This window comes from Phoca vitulina, unplaced genomic scaffold (genome assembly GCF_004348235.1).
Source record: "Phoca vitulina isolate PV1807 unplaced genomic scaffold, GSC_HSeal_1.0 scaffold17, whole genome shotgun sequence".
Classification (NCBI taxonomy): domain Eukaryota; kingdom Metazoa; phylum Chordata; class Mammalia; order Carnivora; family Phocidae; genus Phoca; species Phoca vitulina.
The window spans coordinates 13,106,513-13,127,528 of record NW_022589720.1 but is presented as its reverse complement, the minus strand read 5'-3'; the positions used below and the strand labels follow the sequence as shown (position 1 = coordinate 13,127,528).

Here is a 21,016-nt window from a genome sequence, read left to right as displayed (position 1 = left end):
TGCTTTGGGTCTGAGAAGCACCTGCACAACCTGATCCTCAGAATTCTGCTAGGACCGTTTGCCTTCAAGGTCAACAGTATTTGAGTTATGTGTTTGAGTACCTGCACCGACTTAATCTTAGAATTTGAAGTCTAGAACTTTAGATCTTGTGTGAGATATTAAGGAATAGTCAGAATTGTGGCACAAAATAGCTCACAGTTCACATGTAGGTTCACATGTAATCCATTTCAACTTTTCAATTCTTTGATGTTCTAGAAATGACACATGTAAATGTAAAATGTACAGTAAATATATATTGCTATGTAGTGACGAGGGAACACACGCATTTTTAAAAGAAAAGCATATTGTTGCTTAATAATTAGATCTTGCTTACTGCTTTACCTAACGTTCCCAATCAGGAAAAAAAAATGATTTTAACCTTTTACACAAAGCTTTTAGAGTCTATTCCTAAAAGAATCTCAGCAATATTTCTCCTAGCCTTTTTTTTTTTAATGACAAAGGAGCTATACTTTATTTTTTTAATTGATATATAATTAACATATAACCTATTAGTATCAGGTAGGCAGCATAATGATTTGATATTCGCATGTATTGGGAAATGATGACCACGTTAAGTCTAGTTAACATCAGTCAGCACACACAGTTACAGATTTTTTTCTTGTGATGAGGACTTTGAAGATCTACTTTCTCAGCACCTTTCAAACAGGTGATCCAGTGTTGTTAGCTATGGTGAGCATGCTGTCCATTACATCCTCAGGACTGACTTATGTTATAACTGCAGGTTTGTACCTTTTGACCACCTTGGTCCAACCTTTTCTTCTAGCCACTTCGGAAGCAAGAAAACTTGAAGTGATTTTTGTCCTGCTCTTAGAAGCTGCAACCAGTGAGGGTACTTGGTGACTGAGTACTCCTCCAGGGTGATGAGCCAAGCTATAAAAATATCTCGGGCACACAGCCGGGCCGTGCGCCAATGTCAGGCTGCTCCCCGATGACAGAGGGAAGTCTGCTGGAGACGTCCTGCCGCCCAGAGGAACACGTGGGCTCATTCGTGTGCAAACTCCTTCTGAGTTGAGAAATCTAGATGACCCAAAGGAAGATTTTCTGGCAAAACAGCGTCGCTCAAAATACAGTTGTTCCTTGTGTTGTTTTTCTTTTCAGTAAAAGATCTTTTGCTGAGAGGCTAAGCATTTTCAGAACAAACAAGGCTCTCAGCTCTGGCAAGCTCGGCCCATTTCACTCTCCGCCCCCACCCTCCTCCTATGAGTTGGAGATCTGATAGCCCAGCCTGAAGTTTTAGGCTCCCTGTGGCCACGCCGCCCTTTGATGGGTGCCTCGTTGTGCCAGGAAAAAAAAAAAAAAAAGAAGGAAAGAGAAGGAGTGGGCAGGTCTAGGTGAAGTCATCCCAATAAAGGTTAATAGCTGGGCGGTGACACTTTCTCACACCACTGAAGAGAAAATGGTTGCCCCCAGCTGCCTGTCATGGCACTGGGAGTAAGAGGTGACCTATTTATTTTTAGAAGGGGACAGTCATCATAACCTGGCTCTTAGCTTCATTCAAGGCAGGCAGGTGCTTTGGAAGTTTTTAAACACCTACCTTCTGAGTAAGGGAGGAGAGCTTTTTTCCCCAGAGGAGGGGACTTGACGACGGGGGATCTTCCCTCCTGTGACTTGCTGGTGAGTGGAGAACAAGACTTTCTAGCACACGAGGTCTGCAGCCCCGTCCACTCGGTCAGTGTTTTTACAGGGCAGAAATGCCTGAAGCTGACGACTTTGGACCAGGCCAAAGGTAATTCTGATATGTATTTACTTTTTCTTGAGTCTATTTCATGTGCTAGTTGTCTTTTTGAAAACATTATCACTAATTTCGAAAGTAGCTTAAAATTAAAACGAAGAGGAATGCCTTCCCTCAGTTCCGGGACAGAATTTTCTTGGGCACGAAGAGAGAAACATAAAATTCACTTAATAGACACTTAGAAACATAGGCAAGTAAGTGTTTTTCTGGAACAAGGAGGGGGATGGCCTGAATTTTTACAGAAATGTTTCTCCCTGTACCACATAGAATCTAATTGAATTTTTTGGTGTTTGATTTTTAACTTGACATGACGGTTGTTGGAAATCTAAGCCAGTGAATATTTTGTCAAATGTTTGAACACTCCTAAAGGTTAAACATTAGGCCAATAAGCCAATTTTGACCTAACTACGCTTTTTTTCTGCCACAGTTCTTATCTTTGGCAGTGTGATCTGTTGGGCCCCTGCATGCGGTATATTAATTCTATCAGTGTTTTTGTTAACACTGAGCTCTAAGAAGAGGGATAGAGCCAGGAAGAGAAGCAGACAGTTAGTCCTGCTAACGTGGGCAGAGCATTTGCCTATTGGGAAAGTCTCCATTTCTGGCCCCGTGGCTGTCTGCACAAAATTTGTATGAATCAGTTTCACTGGAATTCTAAGTAGGGTCATTGAGATTCAGATTGGAAGGAGGAAGAGAGCTGTTGGAAAAGGGGGGGTGGTGCCTGGGTGGCTCAGGTCATGATCTTGGGGTCCTGGGATCAAGCCCCCTGTGGAGCTCCTTGCTCAGTGGGGAGTCTGCGTGGGATTCTCTCTCTCTCTCCCTCTGCCCCTCCCCACCCCCGTGAGCCCACAGGCGGGCTCGCTTGCTCTCTCAAATAAATAATCTTAAAAAAAAAAAAAAAAAAGGAAAAGGGGTTAAATGACAGTCTTATTGTCAGAAAAAGTAGAAACTGGTAACTCGTTAGGAACAGGAATGCCCAAATATTGTTTTGTCCTTCTATTAAAGATAAGCATGCCTTAAAGGCACAGCATAGGGAATATAATCAATGGTATTGTCTTAGTGTTGTGTGGTGACAGATGGCAGCTACACCTGTGGTGAGCACAGCGTGATGTATAGACTGTCCAATCACTGTGTTGTACACCTGAAACTCATGTAATATTGGTGTCAATTATACTCCCTCCAAAAAAAGAAAAAAAGATATGCATCCCTTTTCAGCCATGGCTACGTGGTGTGTGTGTGTGTGTGTGTGTGTGTGTGTGTGTGTGTTGACTATAATCAGTTGTACTCGTCTCCTTAAAGGATTCTTTTTAGGTTTTTAGTCTTTATTTTCTTCCAGATTCCCTCCCAGTACATTAAAGGGGACATTCAGTTGACATTTAATTTAATAATGAAACAACTTTCTATATAAAATGAGACATTAAATCAAGTACTTGAAGACGTTTATAAAAGTGCCTAGACTTGGGACGACATGGACTAACCAGTTAAGAAAACATTTTCAGAGAAATGTAAATGCCAGTTTAGGTTTGAGATGATGGGTTGATCTACTGATAATTGTGTTTCCCCCCAATTTGAACATTTCTGAAAGCAGGACTTTCTCTTTTTCTCTTTGCGTCCTGGCATTCCTGCCAACTCTTGCATAGAATTTTGCACAGGATAAGTATTTTTAATAAATACTTGTTGAATGTATTTATAAAGCGTTTTAGTACCTGCAGTAAATATCTAGGGGACCTGATCATTTTAGAAACTGAAGGGAGAGATTTGGCAGAAATGTAGTAAAGATGACTTTAATGAAATGTAACATTATCACAATTAAATAGTAAGTAATTTCTGGTAATTATAAATATTTTGATTTAACTGTTTTAGATTTAAGTAAACAAAGATCTTTTTCTCAGAATGTTTTACTGGTTACTAAGGATAAACAGACAAGAAGAAGTCTAAGTATATATAATATACATATATCTAATGATAGTTATTACCAAGGACTAGTAATATATTTTCTGAAAATGGGAAACTATTTCTCACTCCTTTGAAGTGGTAGACCCCTGCCCCCACTTTTTATTTTGATGAGATAAATGCCAGCTTTTAACAGTGGTTTTCTATACAATATACTTTGTTTTGCCTCATTTTTTTTTTTTTTTTTTTGAGAGGGAATTTTACTCTTACTAAATTTGAGATCAGATGCCATTGGATCACTCCTCTGGTGCCATGTCTGAAAGAGAAATAATTATTATAGTCTTGGGTCTGCTGACAAAACTTGTTGTTAGCACTCAAATTCAACAGGTTCTGGTTGAATTTCACATTCAGGCTTCTTCATGTTACTTTAGTCCCATTTTGCAATTTGGTGACCTGGATTGTTCTGTAACAGACAGGGAGCTAACTCCGAATTTAGTGTTGGAAGTCGGTAGAAACCAAATGCTGGGAAGCTCCAGGCACACCATGCCTGACTGCTGTATGCACCAAGGGACCCGGGGCTCCAGGGCACCATTTTATACTCACCAAATGGACCAACATGAGCGCAACTGCCTGGGAGGGGAGCGGGCAGGGGAGAGACCCTCCTCCTCCTTGTTGTTTATGGCGTTGCCAGAAATAGACACTCTTGGTAAGAACTTCCACAGACTCCGGGCCAGTGTCAAGGTCAGGATATGAGGGGAGAGGGTGTGAAAGATGCCATTCTGAAGCAGGGCATGGAAGGCAGAGACCCAAGCAGGAAGCACTGGGCCCCTGAGGAGAAGGAAAAATGTGGGGGCGGTAACCAGGGAGAGAGACAGGAGCGAGAGAGGTGAGGAAAATTAGCCATGGGCCAGAGGCCTGGCTCCACATGGTCCCCTGCCCCACTTCAGTCCCCACCTCAGAGGCAGCAGGGTGGCCCTCAGGTGTCTCTAGGAGCGGGGAGTCAGGGAGGCCTGAGCAGGTGGGACAGTTCCTGGTCCAGCTGCCAGGAAGGGGATGGACCCTAGGCTACCGCGATGGAGCTCTGAACGTGTCCTCTCGTAGAAGCACATCCACAGGACATCCTCCCGTCCACACACCCACTGGATCACTCTGTACGCGTTTATCAGGTGCGGCATCGAAGCCCTGTGCTGTGCCCTGGGCGACAGGGGGACGGCTTATGCCCCTGCTTTCACAGGTCATACTGTCGGAACGGGGCAGACAGACACTTCACAAGTTAAAAAATAAGGAAAGAATTATTTTATTTTATTTTTTATTTAGTTTTAAATAATTTTTTAAAAATATTTTTTGTTGCTGTGTTCAATGATCCATCTGTTGTGTAGAACACCAATATCTTAGATAATAAGGGCTAAAAGTAATGTGGCAGAATACGTGACGTGTGTGATAGGAAGGCCCCTCCGAGGAGGTGTCCTTGAGCTGAGATTTGAAGGAGTCGGCCATGTGAGGGTGTGGGGAGGGTACACTCTGGGAGGGGTACACAGTGATGCCTGCTAGGAACAGAGAGGCAGGGATGGAGGGCAGTGCACAGGAGGGAGGCCAAGGCTCCCAGGGTTAGAGGCCAGGGTAGGAGGCTGGATGTTATTCAGAGGTGAGAATTCATTAGAGGGTCTGAAGCAGGGGGCTTGGGGTTACAGGGCCACCTACATTCTTCAGAGACATTATGAGGTAAGACACATTTGTCAGTTGGCCTGGCATTCATAACTTCTCGTGGACCATGGATTCTAAAGGGTAAGAACACTAACGTTTGGAATATAATAAGTTCATAAGTTGGGAATCAGCTGGATAGGTATTTCAGAAATCATTATAAATTAGATATCAAGAAAATCCGAGGCTGCCAGTTGATATGTTGGAAGTTAACGACAGCACTGTTTTTGATAGAGTCGGTTGTGATCTCCGTCGGGGGGGGCAGATAACTGGGTACCCCACCTGGTGCTACCGACCCGTCCCAGGTGCTCGGGCTTATTGTTGGGGACCTGACCTCCTACAGAAAGACAGCAACTTTAGACAGAGAGTCTGACCCAGTGGGGCAGGCCCTGAGTGTGCGACAGGCTCCACTTTTCATTTTGTTTGGACAAGTGTCTCGTAAATCCCGGGTAAGGAAGGGTGATTTGATGTCTTGCTAACCACGGGACAGGAAGAGGGCGCTGACGGGATGCCCCCTTGGAAATTCCAGGTTGCAATTGTTTTTCGATTGTGCAGACTCATCTGCTTATGTTTTACTCAGATCTAATACTTCACCGATAAATGGAATATCATCAAAAGGACAATGTGCATTTGTAGAGATTAAGAAACAACATGTTGACTGCTAATACAGGACTCTGAAAAGTGTTGTTCTTTGACCTGTCGTACTACACAGTTAAGACTTAAAATTTTGGTTGAGGAAAGCCACTGAGCCTCTAAAACTGTAAGTGTAATAGCAATTTCGCTCGCTCACAGATCATACTGCCCTGTTCTGGAGCGGCTCACACAGCCATGAAATGAAGGAGTTGCCCTTTGAAGGGTGCAGTGAGACAGAGTTAGATGGTGGCCGGATGCTTGGCACACAAGGTGGAAGGACAGAGTAGCTGGAAGTGAGTGAGAGAAAGATGAAGGAGCCCCTCAACGGGCCTTGTTGGCAATGCTGTGCTGGTAAAGGTTTAACAGCCAGCTCTCTGGGGGAGGGGAAGCTCTGGTTTGTAGCATCTTGTTCAGATTTATTTTAAAGAAAGAGAGAGAGAGCAGAAGGCGGGAGGGGCAGAGAGAGGGAGGGAGAGTCTTGGGCAGACTCCAAGCTGAGCATGAAGCCCGACGTGGGGCTCAAACTCACGGACCCTAAGATCAGAACCTGAGCAGAAACCAAGAGTCGGACACTTAACCGACCACGCCACCCAGGCTCCCCTGACCTTTAGCATTCTTTGATTCCTTTTCAGGCCACCCATAGGAGGTCACTGAAAGTGGAGATGGGAAAAGATGCACAAAATTGGTTCTCGCAAGCTGGCGGGGGTCAACACCAGCACACAGAGGGATTGTGGTCGGATGCAAGAGTTAGTGTTGAGTTCTAACCGTGCTATGTCCTCTTCATTTATAGTCCCCAGGCCAGGCCAGGCCAGGCGTTCAGTAAAGGTTTGTGGAAGGAATTAATGATTCATCTCTCTTCCACCCTCCGGCATAGTCATGGAAAATGTCTCTCGGGCACAGAACGTGTTTACCACTTTTGAAATCCTACTTTGACCCAGCTGGGCTAATATTTGAAATTGATTAAAGACATGGAGAACAATACAGTCTGTCCTTGTAGCAAGCGAGTTGGTTTTGTATGAGATCTCTTAATCTCCAATTAACCAGCAGCACGCTTCTCCGAACCTCACCGTCCCCCAAAGCTTCCGCTAATCAAGCTCCTGGTAAAGCTGATTTCTATTTTGCAAACACAGGGTGACAATTCTTTGCCATCCCTAAAATGTGATAAAGGTCTTTTGGGTTTCAAATGCCAGAGGAAGCCTGCAGCTACTGCGTGGTGGGCCCCCGAGGGGTGTGTCCCCGGGCCGGCCTGACAGAGGGAGAGCCCATTGTGTTGGCTTACCTTATCCCAGCCTTTTGTCCCCTCATGAGCGAGCCCGTGCCAAAGGCCATTCGGTCGTCTTGCTGTCTTTCTTCACTGTGTAAATCTGGGTCCCATCGAAGGTATGTTGCATGCAGGGCGTTGCTGAGGGGAAATCTCAAACGCAATGTTGTTTTCCACGAAATGTGATAACTTTTCCTTTGGGGAAATGAAAACAGTATGGGGGAGAAAGGAATATAAAGAAGAAAGGATCATCTGTAATCTTATGACCCTAAAAAAATCCTGTTATGTTTTATCTTCTAGTGCTTTGGACAGACTTTCTTGGCAAAATTACAGTAACTGTATATGATACATACAATTTTGTATGTTGGTTTTTTTTTTTTTCTCATGAGCATTTTCCCAATGGCATATGAACACTTTGGAAGTATTGTTTAATGCCTGCAAAATAGTCTCATCTGTAGATTTTCCCACATCTATTATTACTATATTATTGAACATTGTTTTGTTTTTGTCGTGTATATGTGAGTGAGATATACCGCTTTAATTTTTCTCATTTGGGGAATGATTGATCAAAGGGTGTGAGATATGAGCTGCGGGTTTCCTGAGGACTGGGCCCAGAATCATGTCTACCATGTCCTGTTGGTCAAACAACCAAGAAATCTAGATTTCAAGAGAGAGGAAAATGGACCTCACTTTTTCTTGGGAAGAATGTCAGAGAATTTGGGGGCTTTATTTTAAAGCTTCTAAAAAGAGAAAAAAAATGTTTACTTAATCTATGTTTTTATAAAATGTTTATCATTTTTCATTTGAGAAGATATCTATGGTGAAAGTTTTGATCTGGCTCCTATTCCTGCCCTTAGCCGAATCACAGACCAATGACATCTCTCTTCCTAACAGAGGAATACTCCAGGGGTCTAGTTTCTTGATGACTATACTTACTTGTATAGAATAACTTTCCAGTCAATTGAAGCTCATATCTTTAGGCATAAACAGTTAGCTATTTTAACCATCTGTGGAGTGACTACAGGCATGGTCTTAGAATTATGCAAAGCTTTTTTCAATCCTGGCTGCAGGTACCAGCCTCACCATTTACTAGCTCGGTGACCTCGGGCAAGTGTCTTAACCTCTCACTTTATCAGTAAAACGGGGATGATAATACTTACTCTGTAGGTTTGTTCTATAGATCAAATATGGTAATCCATACTAAATATTTAGTATAGTGAATCACTCATGGTAAGGCTTCCAGAAAGTAGTTAATAACAATAGTACTTACATAGGTTAAACATTGCCTGGAGCAGTACAAAACTTTTACTTTTGAGTGGAAACACTTCAACCATGTGTGGTCTGATCCTTGTGAATATCCTGATCGCAGTCATGACCTGTGTGGAAGATACGCAACAGACCATCCACTCTCTCCAAGGCGTGGCCCCGGGCCAGGGGAGATGCAGAATTTCCCACTGCCTTCCTAGCTGGTCAGGTCTAGGTGGTCTGTGTGTTCTTTCTGTTTGGAATAGGGCCATGGGGGTTGTATGTTTGATTCACAGTGTTTTGACCCTTCCTGGGATTGTTTTAGCCCGAGTGAGCATGGGTATTATGCTGCAGACCTGTGTTGAGTGAAAGTATTTACCTCTTTTGGGGAAGCAAGGATGTCTGCCCAACACTGTCAGTGAGCAGAGTAGGAGGAAGTTCAGGTTCAAGAAGACATGCACATGTCTCTTGTCCAAGTGGTATGTTTTAATCTTGTGAGCACGGTGAATCTTGTAAACGATCATATTTCCATCTCGGATTTAGTCAGTTGGAGGTAAAATTATAGCTCATCTCTAACAAGTATCTGGGGCCCTCTGGAATGCATTTCCCTGTGTTCTTCTTCCCCTGAGTCTTTTAGCCCCATTCCCTTGGAGGGCCACCCCCACCATGACTGCATAGGCTGGGTACTAAGGCATCCAGCTGAGAGAACCTGTGGGGAGCTGGACTCCATCCCTGGCTCGGACCCCAAGCTGTGTGCCCAGTGTGGGGCTGCATCTCCTGAATGAAGGTGCACCATTTTGTTCCAATACATCTCTTATTTCTCTATGTCCTTTTTTTTTTTTTTCAAAAAAAAAAGATTTTCAAAATTTATTTAGAGAGAAAACATGAGTGGGGGGAGGGCAGAGAGAAAGGGAGAGAGAGAGAATCTCCAGCAGACTCTGCACTGAGCTCAGAGCCTGACGTGGGGCTCGATCTCACCACCCTGAGATCAAGACCTGAGCTGAAACCAAGAGTCAGATGCTCAACCGACTGAGCCACCCAGGCACCCCTTCTGTGTACTTTTATAAGTGACCTATAAATGTCCTTTGTGTACGAGAGTGAGGTGCAGCAGTTACCAAGAGGGTCTCCTCTGCCACACACAGATTCCATAGATACACATATATGAAGAAACAGAAAATTAAGAGTTCCATCCACCTCATTTTAAACTTGGACTAGGAGACAAAAAGCTATTCATTTCCAGAGGAGGCTAGTTAAGGGACGGAGACAGGGTGAAGGAAACACAATGCCTCAGTTTTGTGTCCGAGAAAATAGGGCATCAGCTGGCAGGGCTTAAAGAAAGGCTGCTTTGAAAATCAGTAATTTTCTTCAGCAAACTTCTCTTTCAACTAAAACCCAGGGATTTCAGTTTGTTTCTGGGGCCGGTTGGCCACTTGGCAGCCCAGTAAGAATGTATAACAGGAACGAGCCTAAACTCAAGAGGAAGGATCACCAGGCAGACGTGAGTTAAAGCTGTGTTTCCTTTTTTCTAACTGTTCTTGTGAAACCACCAGTAAACTCCAAATGGAAAAATAAAAATGACTTCCTGGGGGGTGCATATTGGCTTCTGGCTCTTCAGCCAGAGTCCTATTACTTCGTTCAGTGTCTTCTGTGAGTGAGATGAAATCGGGCACGACAGTTCTACCCCTGATCTGCCTTTCCCTGAATGTTTTCTACTTCTCTCTCCTCCACTCGCCCTCGAATCCCTGGGCTCCCCGTGGACCTTCATACGGTGAGCAGCCTGCTGTCTCTCTGAGTCCCTGGACGTAGTGACACATGGCCGTCCGTCCAGGTCACAGTGTTCTGATGCCGAAGTTGGGAAACAGTGGGGTAGAGAGTGTCCCGGATGTCCCTGGAAGAAAGCACAAGTTAGGGGGCGGTCGGGAGGACAGGTGCATGGCTGTGCCTCACATGGGCGAGCTAATCCCTTATTAGGGAGACAGATGAAGTGACGGTCTTGGAAGGAGCCTCCTGGAGCCTTCCAAGCCAGGCCAAGCTCTCTTCCCTCCTTCAGCCTCATTTTTGCAAGGTGGGCCTGCCCTGGGCATGATTATCACCCACTGGGTAAATGCCACCAAGGGCTATGAAGGATGTTGCTCTGTGGCTTTTAGCAGGCTTTGGGGAGGAATCGCCAGACTGAGAATTCCTTGCCTTGCAAGGGGTTGGGGGTGGGGGGTGGGCTGCCGTTGTAAGTGCCTGGTGTGGGAAGAGGTTAGGGAAAGACTTGAACCCCCAAAAGTCCCTTCTCCCTGGTAACTGATTTATGAAGGGTTGCTGTGTCCCGAGGGTGGAGCCTGGTGCTCCGGAGTTGGCCCCCCCCCCCCCCGGCGGTGCCTAAGGAGTGGCACGGTGTGATTACCAGCGTGACGTGGCCTCCTTGCTAGCTGTAAACAGAGCAAGCAGCTATGCACAGATACTGCTCTGGGACTCAGGAAGTGACATCTCATGGTGATGTTTTAGTTGGAATGTAGGTGAATGCTTTTTTTGAAAAAAAAAAAAGAAAATAAACTCATCTATCAGTGGAGCATCTTCAAATTATGCCTGTAAAAATTATACCTACGGGGCGCCTGGGCGGCTCAGTCGGTGAAGCGTCTGCCTTTGGCTCAGGGCATGACCCTGGGGTCCTGGGACCGACCCTCCCTCCAGGCTCCCAGCTCAGCAGGGAGTCTGCTTCTCCCTCTGCCTCTGCCCCTCCCCCCATTTGTGCACGTGCGCACTCACGCTCTCTCTCTCTCTCTCTCATGTGCTCTCTCGCAAATCTTAAAAAACATTATACCTATAAACTCCATTTTTGGATAAGGTGAAGGGATTGCAAATGAGTTTATACTTTTCAGAAATTCCCAGTGTCTACTTTCTAGAGCATACATACTCTTGTATGCAGAAATCACAGATTATGTGGCATATGTATGTCTAAACGTGGCTCCCTCTTTCTAAAAAGTTAACAGAATGTTTTTAGAGTAGCTTGTGGCAGATAACTTTCCTTCCAAAGTAATTAAACTGAACATGAATTGTAAATAGTCGTAGTTTCCCCATTCTGAAATATTTTGAAAACTTCCCTTTAGAAGCATATTTGTTTGTGCTAAGGAAGACTTTGAGATGTAGATTTCGTTATAAAAGGAACACACACGGAGATAAACTATAAGCCTAGGGTGAGTCTGTTTGCTTGCTGAAACAAGAAGAGATTTGCTTAGTAAAGTAAGACACAGCAAACACGGCACCGACAATAAGAGAAGGAACTGATAATTCCATTTTGGGCACAGCAGAGGGAAAAATGCACCGCTGTCGTGTTCCATGAGGCTAGTGTTGAGAGTTTGATGGCAAGTGGCTTTATTCTCTCATGCCGGCTCCTGTAAACTAGAAATGGCGCCTGGAGCTCTGAGAAGGATTGTGAATCCTTGTCAAGAACGTTCTGGAAAGAGTGTTATGACACATCAGTGTGGTCTGCCGTGCTCGGGGAGGACGGACCAGTTGTGTGAGTGAATCGTAAGGGCGTCAGGGCAAGGATGAGAGTAGGACTACAGCAATAATCTTTATTAATTTAGATAAACTTGGAAAGACTTGAAAAGCTTTCAAGGCTATCGATAGCGCCTTGACTTTTTCCTTTCCGTTAGTTATCGGTGTTCTAGAGCTTGAGACCTTAGCAGCTTTACCCAGGAAAAATCTGAGGGTGAGATGCCTCTTGGCTAAAACCTGGATAAATTTCTAGAGCAAGGTCTATTTTGAGATCAGAAGGAAACCTTTCTCACTGTAATACTTTCAGTCAAATCCGGCAGATATAACAGCTTCACCGGTAATAGGATAAGAAATTGTGTGCTTAGATCTCATGTGTTATTGGCAGTGGGGCTATCTTTCATCTGACCACCGTCCAGTGGGCTGGAGCCAGCGAGACCTGGGTTTTGATCCTGGTGTGGTTGGCTCTTGGCTGTGTCGGCTTTCTAATCTGGAAAATGGGGGCATTTTACCCGCTGTATCAGATAGAAGTGAGGATTAGAGATAATGTAATAAAACTCCTAATGCAGTTCCTAGCATTTGGTACATGCGCAATACGCGAGGGGGGGAGAGGTGTTCGAATAGCAGACGTTCTTTGACCAGCTCCCACTTAGCTGGCTGAGTTAATCAGTGGCTCCCATCACTGCCGCGTAGCCACATGGCTCAGGCCCATGAAGCCCAGAACCCAGCCGACTAGAGTAGCTCAGATGCCGCATCTACCCTGCAGCCTGTTTTTGTAGGTCAAATGTTATCAGAGCACAACCATGCTCTTTCATTTGCATATTGTTTTTGGCTGCACCCCTGCTGTAATGACTGAGTTGCTATCTGATCCTTTACAGAAAATGTCTCCTCTGGTCTCTATCTGCTTCCCCCATTTGGGTTGTGTTCCTACCAAGTCAACGTTCGTGTTTGCCAGTCTCTCAATGCGCATTGTGGTTGCTACAGTAATTGTATCATTTTTAACGATAAATTATGTAAATGGATGAAATAAGAGATCAAAGGGGTATCATTGTGGGAGATTCTGCTCGTTGTTCCCAAACACTCAGTTTCCCTTCCTCTGGTAACAGCGTCCCAAGTTTTAGCTGGATGACGACCACCGGTCATTGAATTTCATTTCCTAGGCTCTCTTGCAGCTATGCATGGCCCCGGCACTCTGTTCCAACCAGCAAGAGGTGGATGGAAGCTTTGCACACCTCTCGTAGGCATGACCTTTGGGAAAGGAGTACTCTCTGCTTCCCTTTTCCCTTCCTGCTGACTACCACCTGGATGGCCATGTGGATGGCCACGTGGATGGCGTGGCAGGAGCTGCAGTGACTGTCCTGGCCCATGCAGTGAAGTGCGATGTGGAGAGTATCTGAGCCAAAAGATACAAAGAGCTTATGTCTACTACATTACAGAGATCCCATGTCAGCCCTGGGCCACTACGCTCCGCTCTGCTGTCCGTGAGGGAGAAATGAACTGCTCTTGTTTAAATCAGTCACTTTGACATTTGGTAGAATAGGTGGACTTATATCCTGAGATAGCTGTTTACCTCTGTGAAAACTAAGTGGAATGTATTGGAGAGAGGAAATTCCTAATACTGCTTTAAAAAAAAAAGTGGACAAACAACTAAAAAGGTTGGTGGGGGATAAAAATTTAGAAAGATCCTTATGTGAGATGTTTGATTTGTCATTAAATTCTTGCTTCTCTTTAAAGAAATGAGACTAGAAATCACAGCTAATTCACGGGGGTATGTTTTATGCAAGAACACCAGTCTTTGTTCCAAGCCTGAAGTCATTTGGCAATTTCATAACTCCCCCAGCACATATAGGTAAGCTCATCTTTACTGGACTGAGCGGAATGCCCCAAGCATGTTGCCAGCCAGCATTCAGGTTATACCCTGAGTCTAAGAATAGTCATACCAACTTCTCATTAATACGGTTTAGAATTAATAGGTGATCTATACCATCCTAGGGAAGGGGAGGAAGACGTTATCTAATCCTGAAAGAGCAGCTTAAGAAGTGACCACTGTTATTGCAATAAATAAGGGTGGGATATGATAGCTCTTTTAAACCCCATGGTGCAAATCTGAGAAAGGAAGATTTAAGCACTCCCGGGTAATTAGGCCCTGACATTTACAGCGCCCACTGATTTGGGAAAATACGCCCTTACGTCCTACCCCCACCTCTGGGATCTCCAGCAACATGTTTCCAGTGAAGTCAGTCCTAGGTTCCTGCTTGGACCAAACACAGAATTCCTAGTTGTGTGATTTACTGACTGTACAAAAGCAAATGAAGCTGTGGCGTGTCAGCCACCTTCCCAGGTCCAGTGACGGAGCCTGCAGAAGGGCAGGCTGGCGGGGCACCTGAGTGCCTGGAAGTCAGCGATCCCTGTAAAGGAGGGACGGAATTCCTTACGTGGCTTTCAGTTTTTCCATGGCAAGACCATAAGCATTTCACATGCCCTCTCCACCTCGGACATGGAGGTAGACTGGGCCTTTCTCAGCGGCCTAGGAGGCCTGTTTGCTGGGAACCCCTCTGGCTTGAGATTTAGCACTTGGACTTCAGTACTGGACGTGTTCCTGATAACCACTGTCTGTCAAAGATTCTCTTTCCCGTCAATATCTCCAGGGATGTTTTAAGGGACATTCCTAGCTTTAAAGAGTCCTTTCTCAAGTTAATACAAATTTCTAGGCATGTTCTTGACGTAAGAAAGTAAATGCTGTTTATTTAATAGCAGTAGAGGACTTATTCAGAGTTTCTGTAAAGTCAGCTTTGCACGTAAACATGGGAATGGACAGACCCCTTCTGGAGTTTAAAATCCTTGAGCAGAAGGTGTTGATTATCTCATCCAGCAGCACTCCACTTCGTGTCCATTAGGACCCTCTGATTTCCTGAGGTATTCAAAGGTTGGCATGATCCCAAAAGGGATCCCAAGCAACCCAAGTTCCTTCTGTGAAGGAGTCGGACCTCTGAGTAGCCTCCCCGGGACTTCTGTGGTCGCCGTGCCACTGGTCTGCGTGTTGTTATGACCCCTCCATTCCTTAGCCATAATTTGTTAAAAGAATGTTAATTTCATTTGCTCTTGTGATTCTGAAGAGTTGATTCCTAACAGGATTCACAGAGTTGATTCATTCCTGGCCCTGCTGGCTCTATATTCAAAGTGAACTTAATTTTTGTGTGAACCAAACCATGTACTTAGCATCTGAGGTGAGTGTTGGCTATGCCGTGTAGACAGGTCATCCAGCCCATGCTGGACCTGGAAAACTTTGTTAAAGATGACATAGATTCGAAAGTACAAGGCCTTTTTTGTGCATAACACGAGGAACAAAGGCATATCTTTCTTTAAAAACAATTAATTTTTATAGAACCCAACATTTTGATGAGCCATTTTTTCCATTTCTTGAAAGTGCATTATGGTAACACAAGCTAGAAAATAAAGAGAAGAAATGTGCACGATAGATTCAGTTCTGATGAAAATACAGGAAGCATAGACTATCTTTCAAGGCAATGATTAAAGGATACATCTATGTCTGTGTCTTTCATTGCATGTTTGTTTAAAATAGTCTTTGTGTTGTTCATAGTAACAGGTGATTTTCTTTGGCTGTCTGGTTCTATTGGTTCCATTTTGGCTGTGGCCACTTCCCTGAGGACTCATTACCTTTATGGCTCTCCCTTAAGGTTATGAGCTCCCAAGTAGGTCAGGATGAAATGTTTAGCACCGCTTAATTGATCTACTTAGCTGGGTGGAGACAACCCTTGGAATGTCCAGGCCCAGTTACATGCAATTTCCCAGTAGTTCTGTCCTTGTGGTTCTGGGTAGTTCTCCGGTGGGAACAGCACATGACTGAGCTTGACCAAAGAGCTATTGATCTTGCTAAAGGATCTTAGCAAGTCTGCTTCATAGACCTAAATTATGAAGTACAAGCAGAAAATGGAATAATACTAAAAAAGAACATGGAATCATGATAAACTATGCACCACATTTTGCTGACTAGCAAATCCAGTAAACAAGGACCTGCAGTGAGACGAGTAAGAGGCACAGAGAGAACCTCGTGCCAGAGGGATGCATGCTAGGTGTGAACATGTGCGTCACTTTGCTGTGATATCTGATGGAGTGAAGATGACGTCCTAGAAATGGCGAGAACATTGGGCAAGCAGCTGACCTCCAGCATGCTGGCTTGGCCATTAACCCACACAGAAAGCACACGTGACAGCCGTCCAGTTCTCCTGCACACCACTGACAGAGCCCTCAAGTGTAGAGGCAGAGCTGAGTATCTGCCACAGGTAAAAATGAAGGCGGACAGAGTCGATGGGTGGGCATCTCACCGGCCTAATAAGGTTCAGCCCAGATCATTCATATCTCATTGGTTTGCACCGAATTACATTTCATGGGAGAATGCTAATTTTTAAAAATAAGGTTTCCTGAGGAGATTAATAATGTGAATGAAAACCAAGTATTGGAGGAACTCCTTGAATCTTTCTACATAAACTACACAAAGCCTCTTATCTAATGACTGTTCATTAGAAATACATCGCAGGGCACCTCCTTTTCAGCTTGTTATTCGCCAAATTCCTGTTGCTCTTACATGCGTATGAAGAAGTGGGGGGAAATGCTTTCCTGTGGAAACTCTCTCTTAAATCAGGTTGGATTGATTCATTTTTATAATTTTGTTTTCCTAGAGGACCTACCAGTAGGAGAAATAACTTCTTTGGCATTTGTCCTCACTCCATACTCTCAGCCACTGCACACGCTCCTGAGGCAAAGAGACCTCCAGAGGAACACATTTCAGGTGCCATGTCTGCTCCTACCTTCTCTCTCACACACCCCTTTGCCTCACGGATATTCTTTCCAGATCCCACAGCATGTCAGGAAGGTAACCTCCACCATCCTCTTTCTTTCTTTCTTTTTTTAAAGATTTGTTTATTTTAGAAAGAGCATGAGTGGGGGGAGGGACAAAGGACGAGAGAGAGAGAGAGAGAGAGAGAGAGAGAGAAAAGCATACCCCCCCACTGAGCGCAGAGCCCACATGGGGCTCAATCTCACGACCCTGAAATCATGACCTGAGCTGAAATCAGGAGTAAGATGCTTAACTGACTGAGCCCCCCAGGTGCCCCCATCCTCCTTCTAGCTTGTGCCTCCCCACACCCTGATCCATGGCCATCTCCCTTGCATTCTGCTTTTGAGTACTGCATGATACTCATTTACCGTGACGGCATGCCGTAGTCATACAATAGCTTATTCTCAAAATCTGCTTTTGAGGGAAGCTGATGGCAAGTTTAGCAAGCATTAAGACATCATAATGAGATCATAATGAGATTCTTATATTTTCTATGACTGATAAGAATGATCCCATTGGTAAGGGTGTGTTCCTTTAAAAGCCACTGATGTCATTCAGTGACCAGCTTATATATGAGCGGGAGAGATGTAGTCTTTAAAAGGACAGATAGTCACTCCAGCTTGCCGCTCCATGGTGTGCCTTGATCACAACAAGTTCTCCAAGCAAAACTAATTTTAATTAGCCTTCATAATAAGAGCACTCGGGAGGAACTTGATCATTCAGTCTGGCTTGTATCTATGTATTCAGGCCCAGTGCAGTGGGTACGGTCTCTAGAAAACAAAATTAGGAACTGTATTGTTAATGACAATGTTTGCACTGTAAGAAATAAATTCTTCAGTATTGTCACAGAAATTTCAGTTTCCTGTAACTAGGCCAAAGGTGAAAGAAACAGGGAAGGGACATTTACTCTTGACTCCAAATACAGTGAATTCTGGATTGTACTTCATTGGAAATGGTGAGTCCCGAGTAGAATGCAAAGAAAGGCTTATATCCAACTTAGCAAACTTTCCTCTCAGTCACAATTTCTATTTCCCTTGAGGAACGTTTCTTGACTCTCAGATATGATTCGTCCTTTAGGGACAAAGTAGAAACCTTTTCTTCCCTCAAGGATCATGACCAAAGCAAATCTTGGCATTCCCAAAGAAAGGGTGTTTAATCTCCTGCTTGTCTCAAGTAGGTGCTTGTTCCCAGCCAGTAATGGAATTTAAATTCTTCATGCCCGGGCTGCTGAAAGTCTGCTTGTTGAAAAGTTAGCAACATTGAAAACGCTGAAAAATAACGTCTAACTGGCATGTGTTTATGGAAATTCGAATAATGCAAGAAGTTTCGCGATGGCGGTTGAGTGCCAGGCTTCCAGATTGTCTCGGTGGATTGGGTGCCCTGACGGTCTCCACCCCAGGGGAAGGAAGAGAGAGCGCTTAGATTGAGCTGGAAGGGGAAAGGAGCCGTTTCACAAAGCAACTGATATTTGATTCCTTTGAAACTTAGTATAAAAAGAGAGCCCCAAATAGAACACCGAGTTGCCCCGAGGAAGGCGAGGCTCAGCTTCCCAGGCCAGCAGAAGCTGGAGCTCAGGGGGTGCCTCCCCGTCCGTGGCCTTGGGAGGACTTGCTCACGTGGCTAATTGGTCTGAGAAAGTGAAGGTTTTGAGTTGAGTGCTATGTAATTTCTTAATCTGGTGTTTGCTTATTTAATCCTCCAGTTGACACATCTTATTTGCTTTGTCATGGTTCTAATTCTGTGCGTGTTTGTGCAGAGAAACAGATCTCTGTTTTTATTTTGTTTCTCTGCCTACACACACTCACGCAAACACGCATGCATGCGGAGGGACGTATTATGTATCCGGAGGATTAAGAAAAATTCTAACACGTTGCACTAAGAAATGTTAAAATCTGTAACTGGATATTGACTGACCTTTCTAAGAAAAATTCGACAGGAATTAACATGAACAGATGTTCTCTCCCAGCAGAGAGCATGAGACCGTTAGTCACTAGCCGAGAATGAAGCACTACATGGGGCTCCAAGCCAAGGTGTATTTATAGGTGTGATGGTTGAAGGAGCTGTATGTCACGGTTGCTAGGGGACAACTTAGGTTATAACTGATCCCTTTTTTGTGAAAGCTTTATCAGTATGGGATGTTGACATAGTTAACTTTCTGAAAACTATTGTTTGGTTTCTATTTCCAACTCCTATAAATAAAAATAAAAACAAATAGTGTGACATAAGGTATATTCTCTGGGGGTAGGTGTAGTATGACAGACTCCTAAACCTCTTTGGAAATGAGTATTGTAATAGGACTTCCTGGAGATATGGAAAATCTGAAAAGTGATTAGAAATGTGCATGCGTGCATGTGTGTGTGTGTGTGTGTGTGTGTGTGTTTGAGAGGAAACAGTATCTGAACATGTTTTCCAGTGAATTGAGGTTGCCTGACAAAAACAAAAAGGGACTCCTTTTTCTCTATCCCTTGTGAAGGTGGGACATTCGTTGATCTTTGCCTTCTGGCCCACTCGACTTGGCGGGGGCCCTGTCCTGTTCTCCGTGGGTGTCACAAATGCTCTCTCGTCCTGTGAGGGTCATGTCTGCAGAAGGTGCTCGAGGATTCGGGGATCCCCCATGGAGAAGTCAAACGTGAGGACCCAAGTTTTGCCAGAAGGAATTCCACACAAAATACTGATTACCAGTTCAGAATGCTTCTTGGAATAAATGAGACGTATTTACCGTAATTGCCTAACTTTGAAGGCAGTTTAACTCTCCGTTTGCAAGAAGAAAATAATTGAAACTATTCCATACAAATGAAAGTTGGTCTCCAAATTTTCAGGGCTTTTTGTCTGTTATTTTGTATATGTTTATACTTCGAAATGAATACATGCTAATTATTGCTGATCTGTAATGGGACAGAAACATTCAGATAAGTCAACAAAAATCATGCATGGTGTCACTAAATAACCACTGCTCACTCCTTCTGATAGTTTCCTCCTTTAATATCCTTTGTCGCTGGCACTTATTCAGTATTTTATTGCCTCATAGATATCAAGCTCTGTCAGCTGCTGAAGACAGAGCTGTCTGTGCCCATGAATTCCTTTATGGAATTTAAAGTCTAATGGGGAAGTCAACTTGACAGACAGAAATTAACGACAATTGATAATTGCTACAAAAGAAAATGAGAAGATGCCGTGGCTGTCAGCAACAGCTCCTTCTCACCCTGCTTTCTCATGGGTAAACTGGAGGTGCTCCAGCCCCGGCCTTGCAGGTGTGGTGCTCATGGGGGGCGGGGTGGGGCTCCGGTGGCGAGGACTCGGTGAGAAAATGCACAGAGTGCTTAACATTGAGTGTCCGCGCAGGAATGCTCCTCCAGCAGGAACTATGGTCATGACTGTCATTGCCACACGCTGTGGGATCACCGTGTGGAGCCTGCCTTAGAAACAGCTGGGGTCGTGGAGACGGAAGACAGGCTTCTGAACTCCTTGGTCCTCCGTTGCACCTGGGAACCAGAGCTGCTTTTTAGAATTTTTATTTCTGTCGCCTGGCGTTGAGGGATTCCATAATCCTTCCCTTGTTACCGCTCCACTGTGCTCTCCTGCTCATCTCTGAAGTGATCCCTGTGTTCCAATCCAGAGTCTTCTTCCTGTATCTCACCACACATCATGAGCGTTCGCAGTCCCATTTGGTATAGCCCTGTTCCATCGTGACCTTGAGCAAGGACCTCCATTTCCTCTTCTGTAAGACAGGAATGGTAGATAGCACCTCACACATAGGGGGACCGTAAGGACTGAATAGGATCGTAAGCTTACAGCAAGTGGAACAGCGCTTCACCCCTGCTGTTAGCGAGGACTCTCATTTCATGTTCCGTATTACCCCCCTTGACTTGAATGATTACTCAGCTGCCTTGACGGGAATTATTCACCCTGTTTGCATCTTTCCATTTTACTGAACATTGTCACCTGAATAAAACTATGTCATACTTGGGCGCCTGGGTGGCTCAGTTGGTTGGGTGTCTGCCTTCAGCTTGGGTGATGATCCCAGCGTCCAGGGATCGAGTCCCGAGTCGGGCTCTTTGCTCAGCGGGGAGTCTGCATCTCCCTCTGCCCCTCCCCCTGCTCGTGCTCGCTCTCACTCTCTCTCACAAAAATAAATAAAAAATCTTAAAAA

At 44.6% G+C, this 21,016-nt stretch overlaps 1 protein-coding gene across 2 annotated transcripts in view; it reads left to right on the top strand.

The window, feature by feature from the left end:
• The window catches only part of RETREG1 (reticulophagy regulator 1), a 127,042-nt gene that overhangs the window by 86,752 nt on the left and 19,274 nt on the right, over positions 1-21,016 (top strand). Inside the window, exon 1 of one of the 2 annotated variants that reach the window (XM_032415119.1) lies at positions 558-1,786. The exons of the other annotated variant lie outside the window; for it this stretch is intronic. Coding sequence (XP_032271010.1) covers positions 1,752-1,786 — 35 coding nt within the window. The 5' untranslated portion in view covers positions 558-1,751. Of the gene's footprint in view, positions 1-557; positions 1,787-21,016 lie in introns of those variants that run through there. 2 annotated transcript variants of the gene reach the window in all.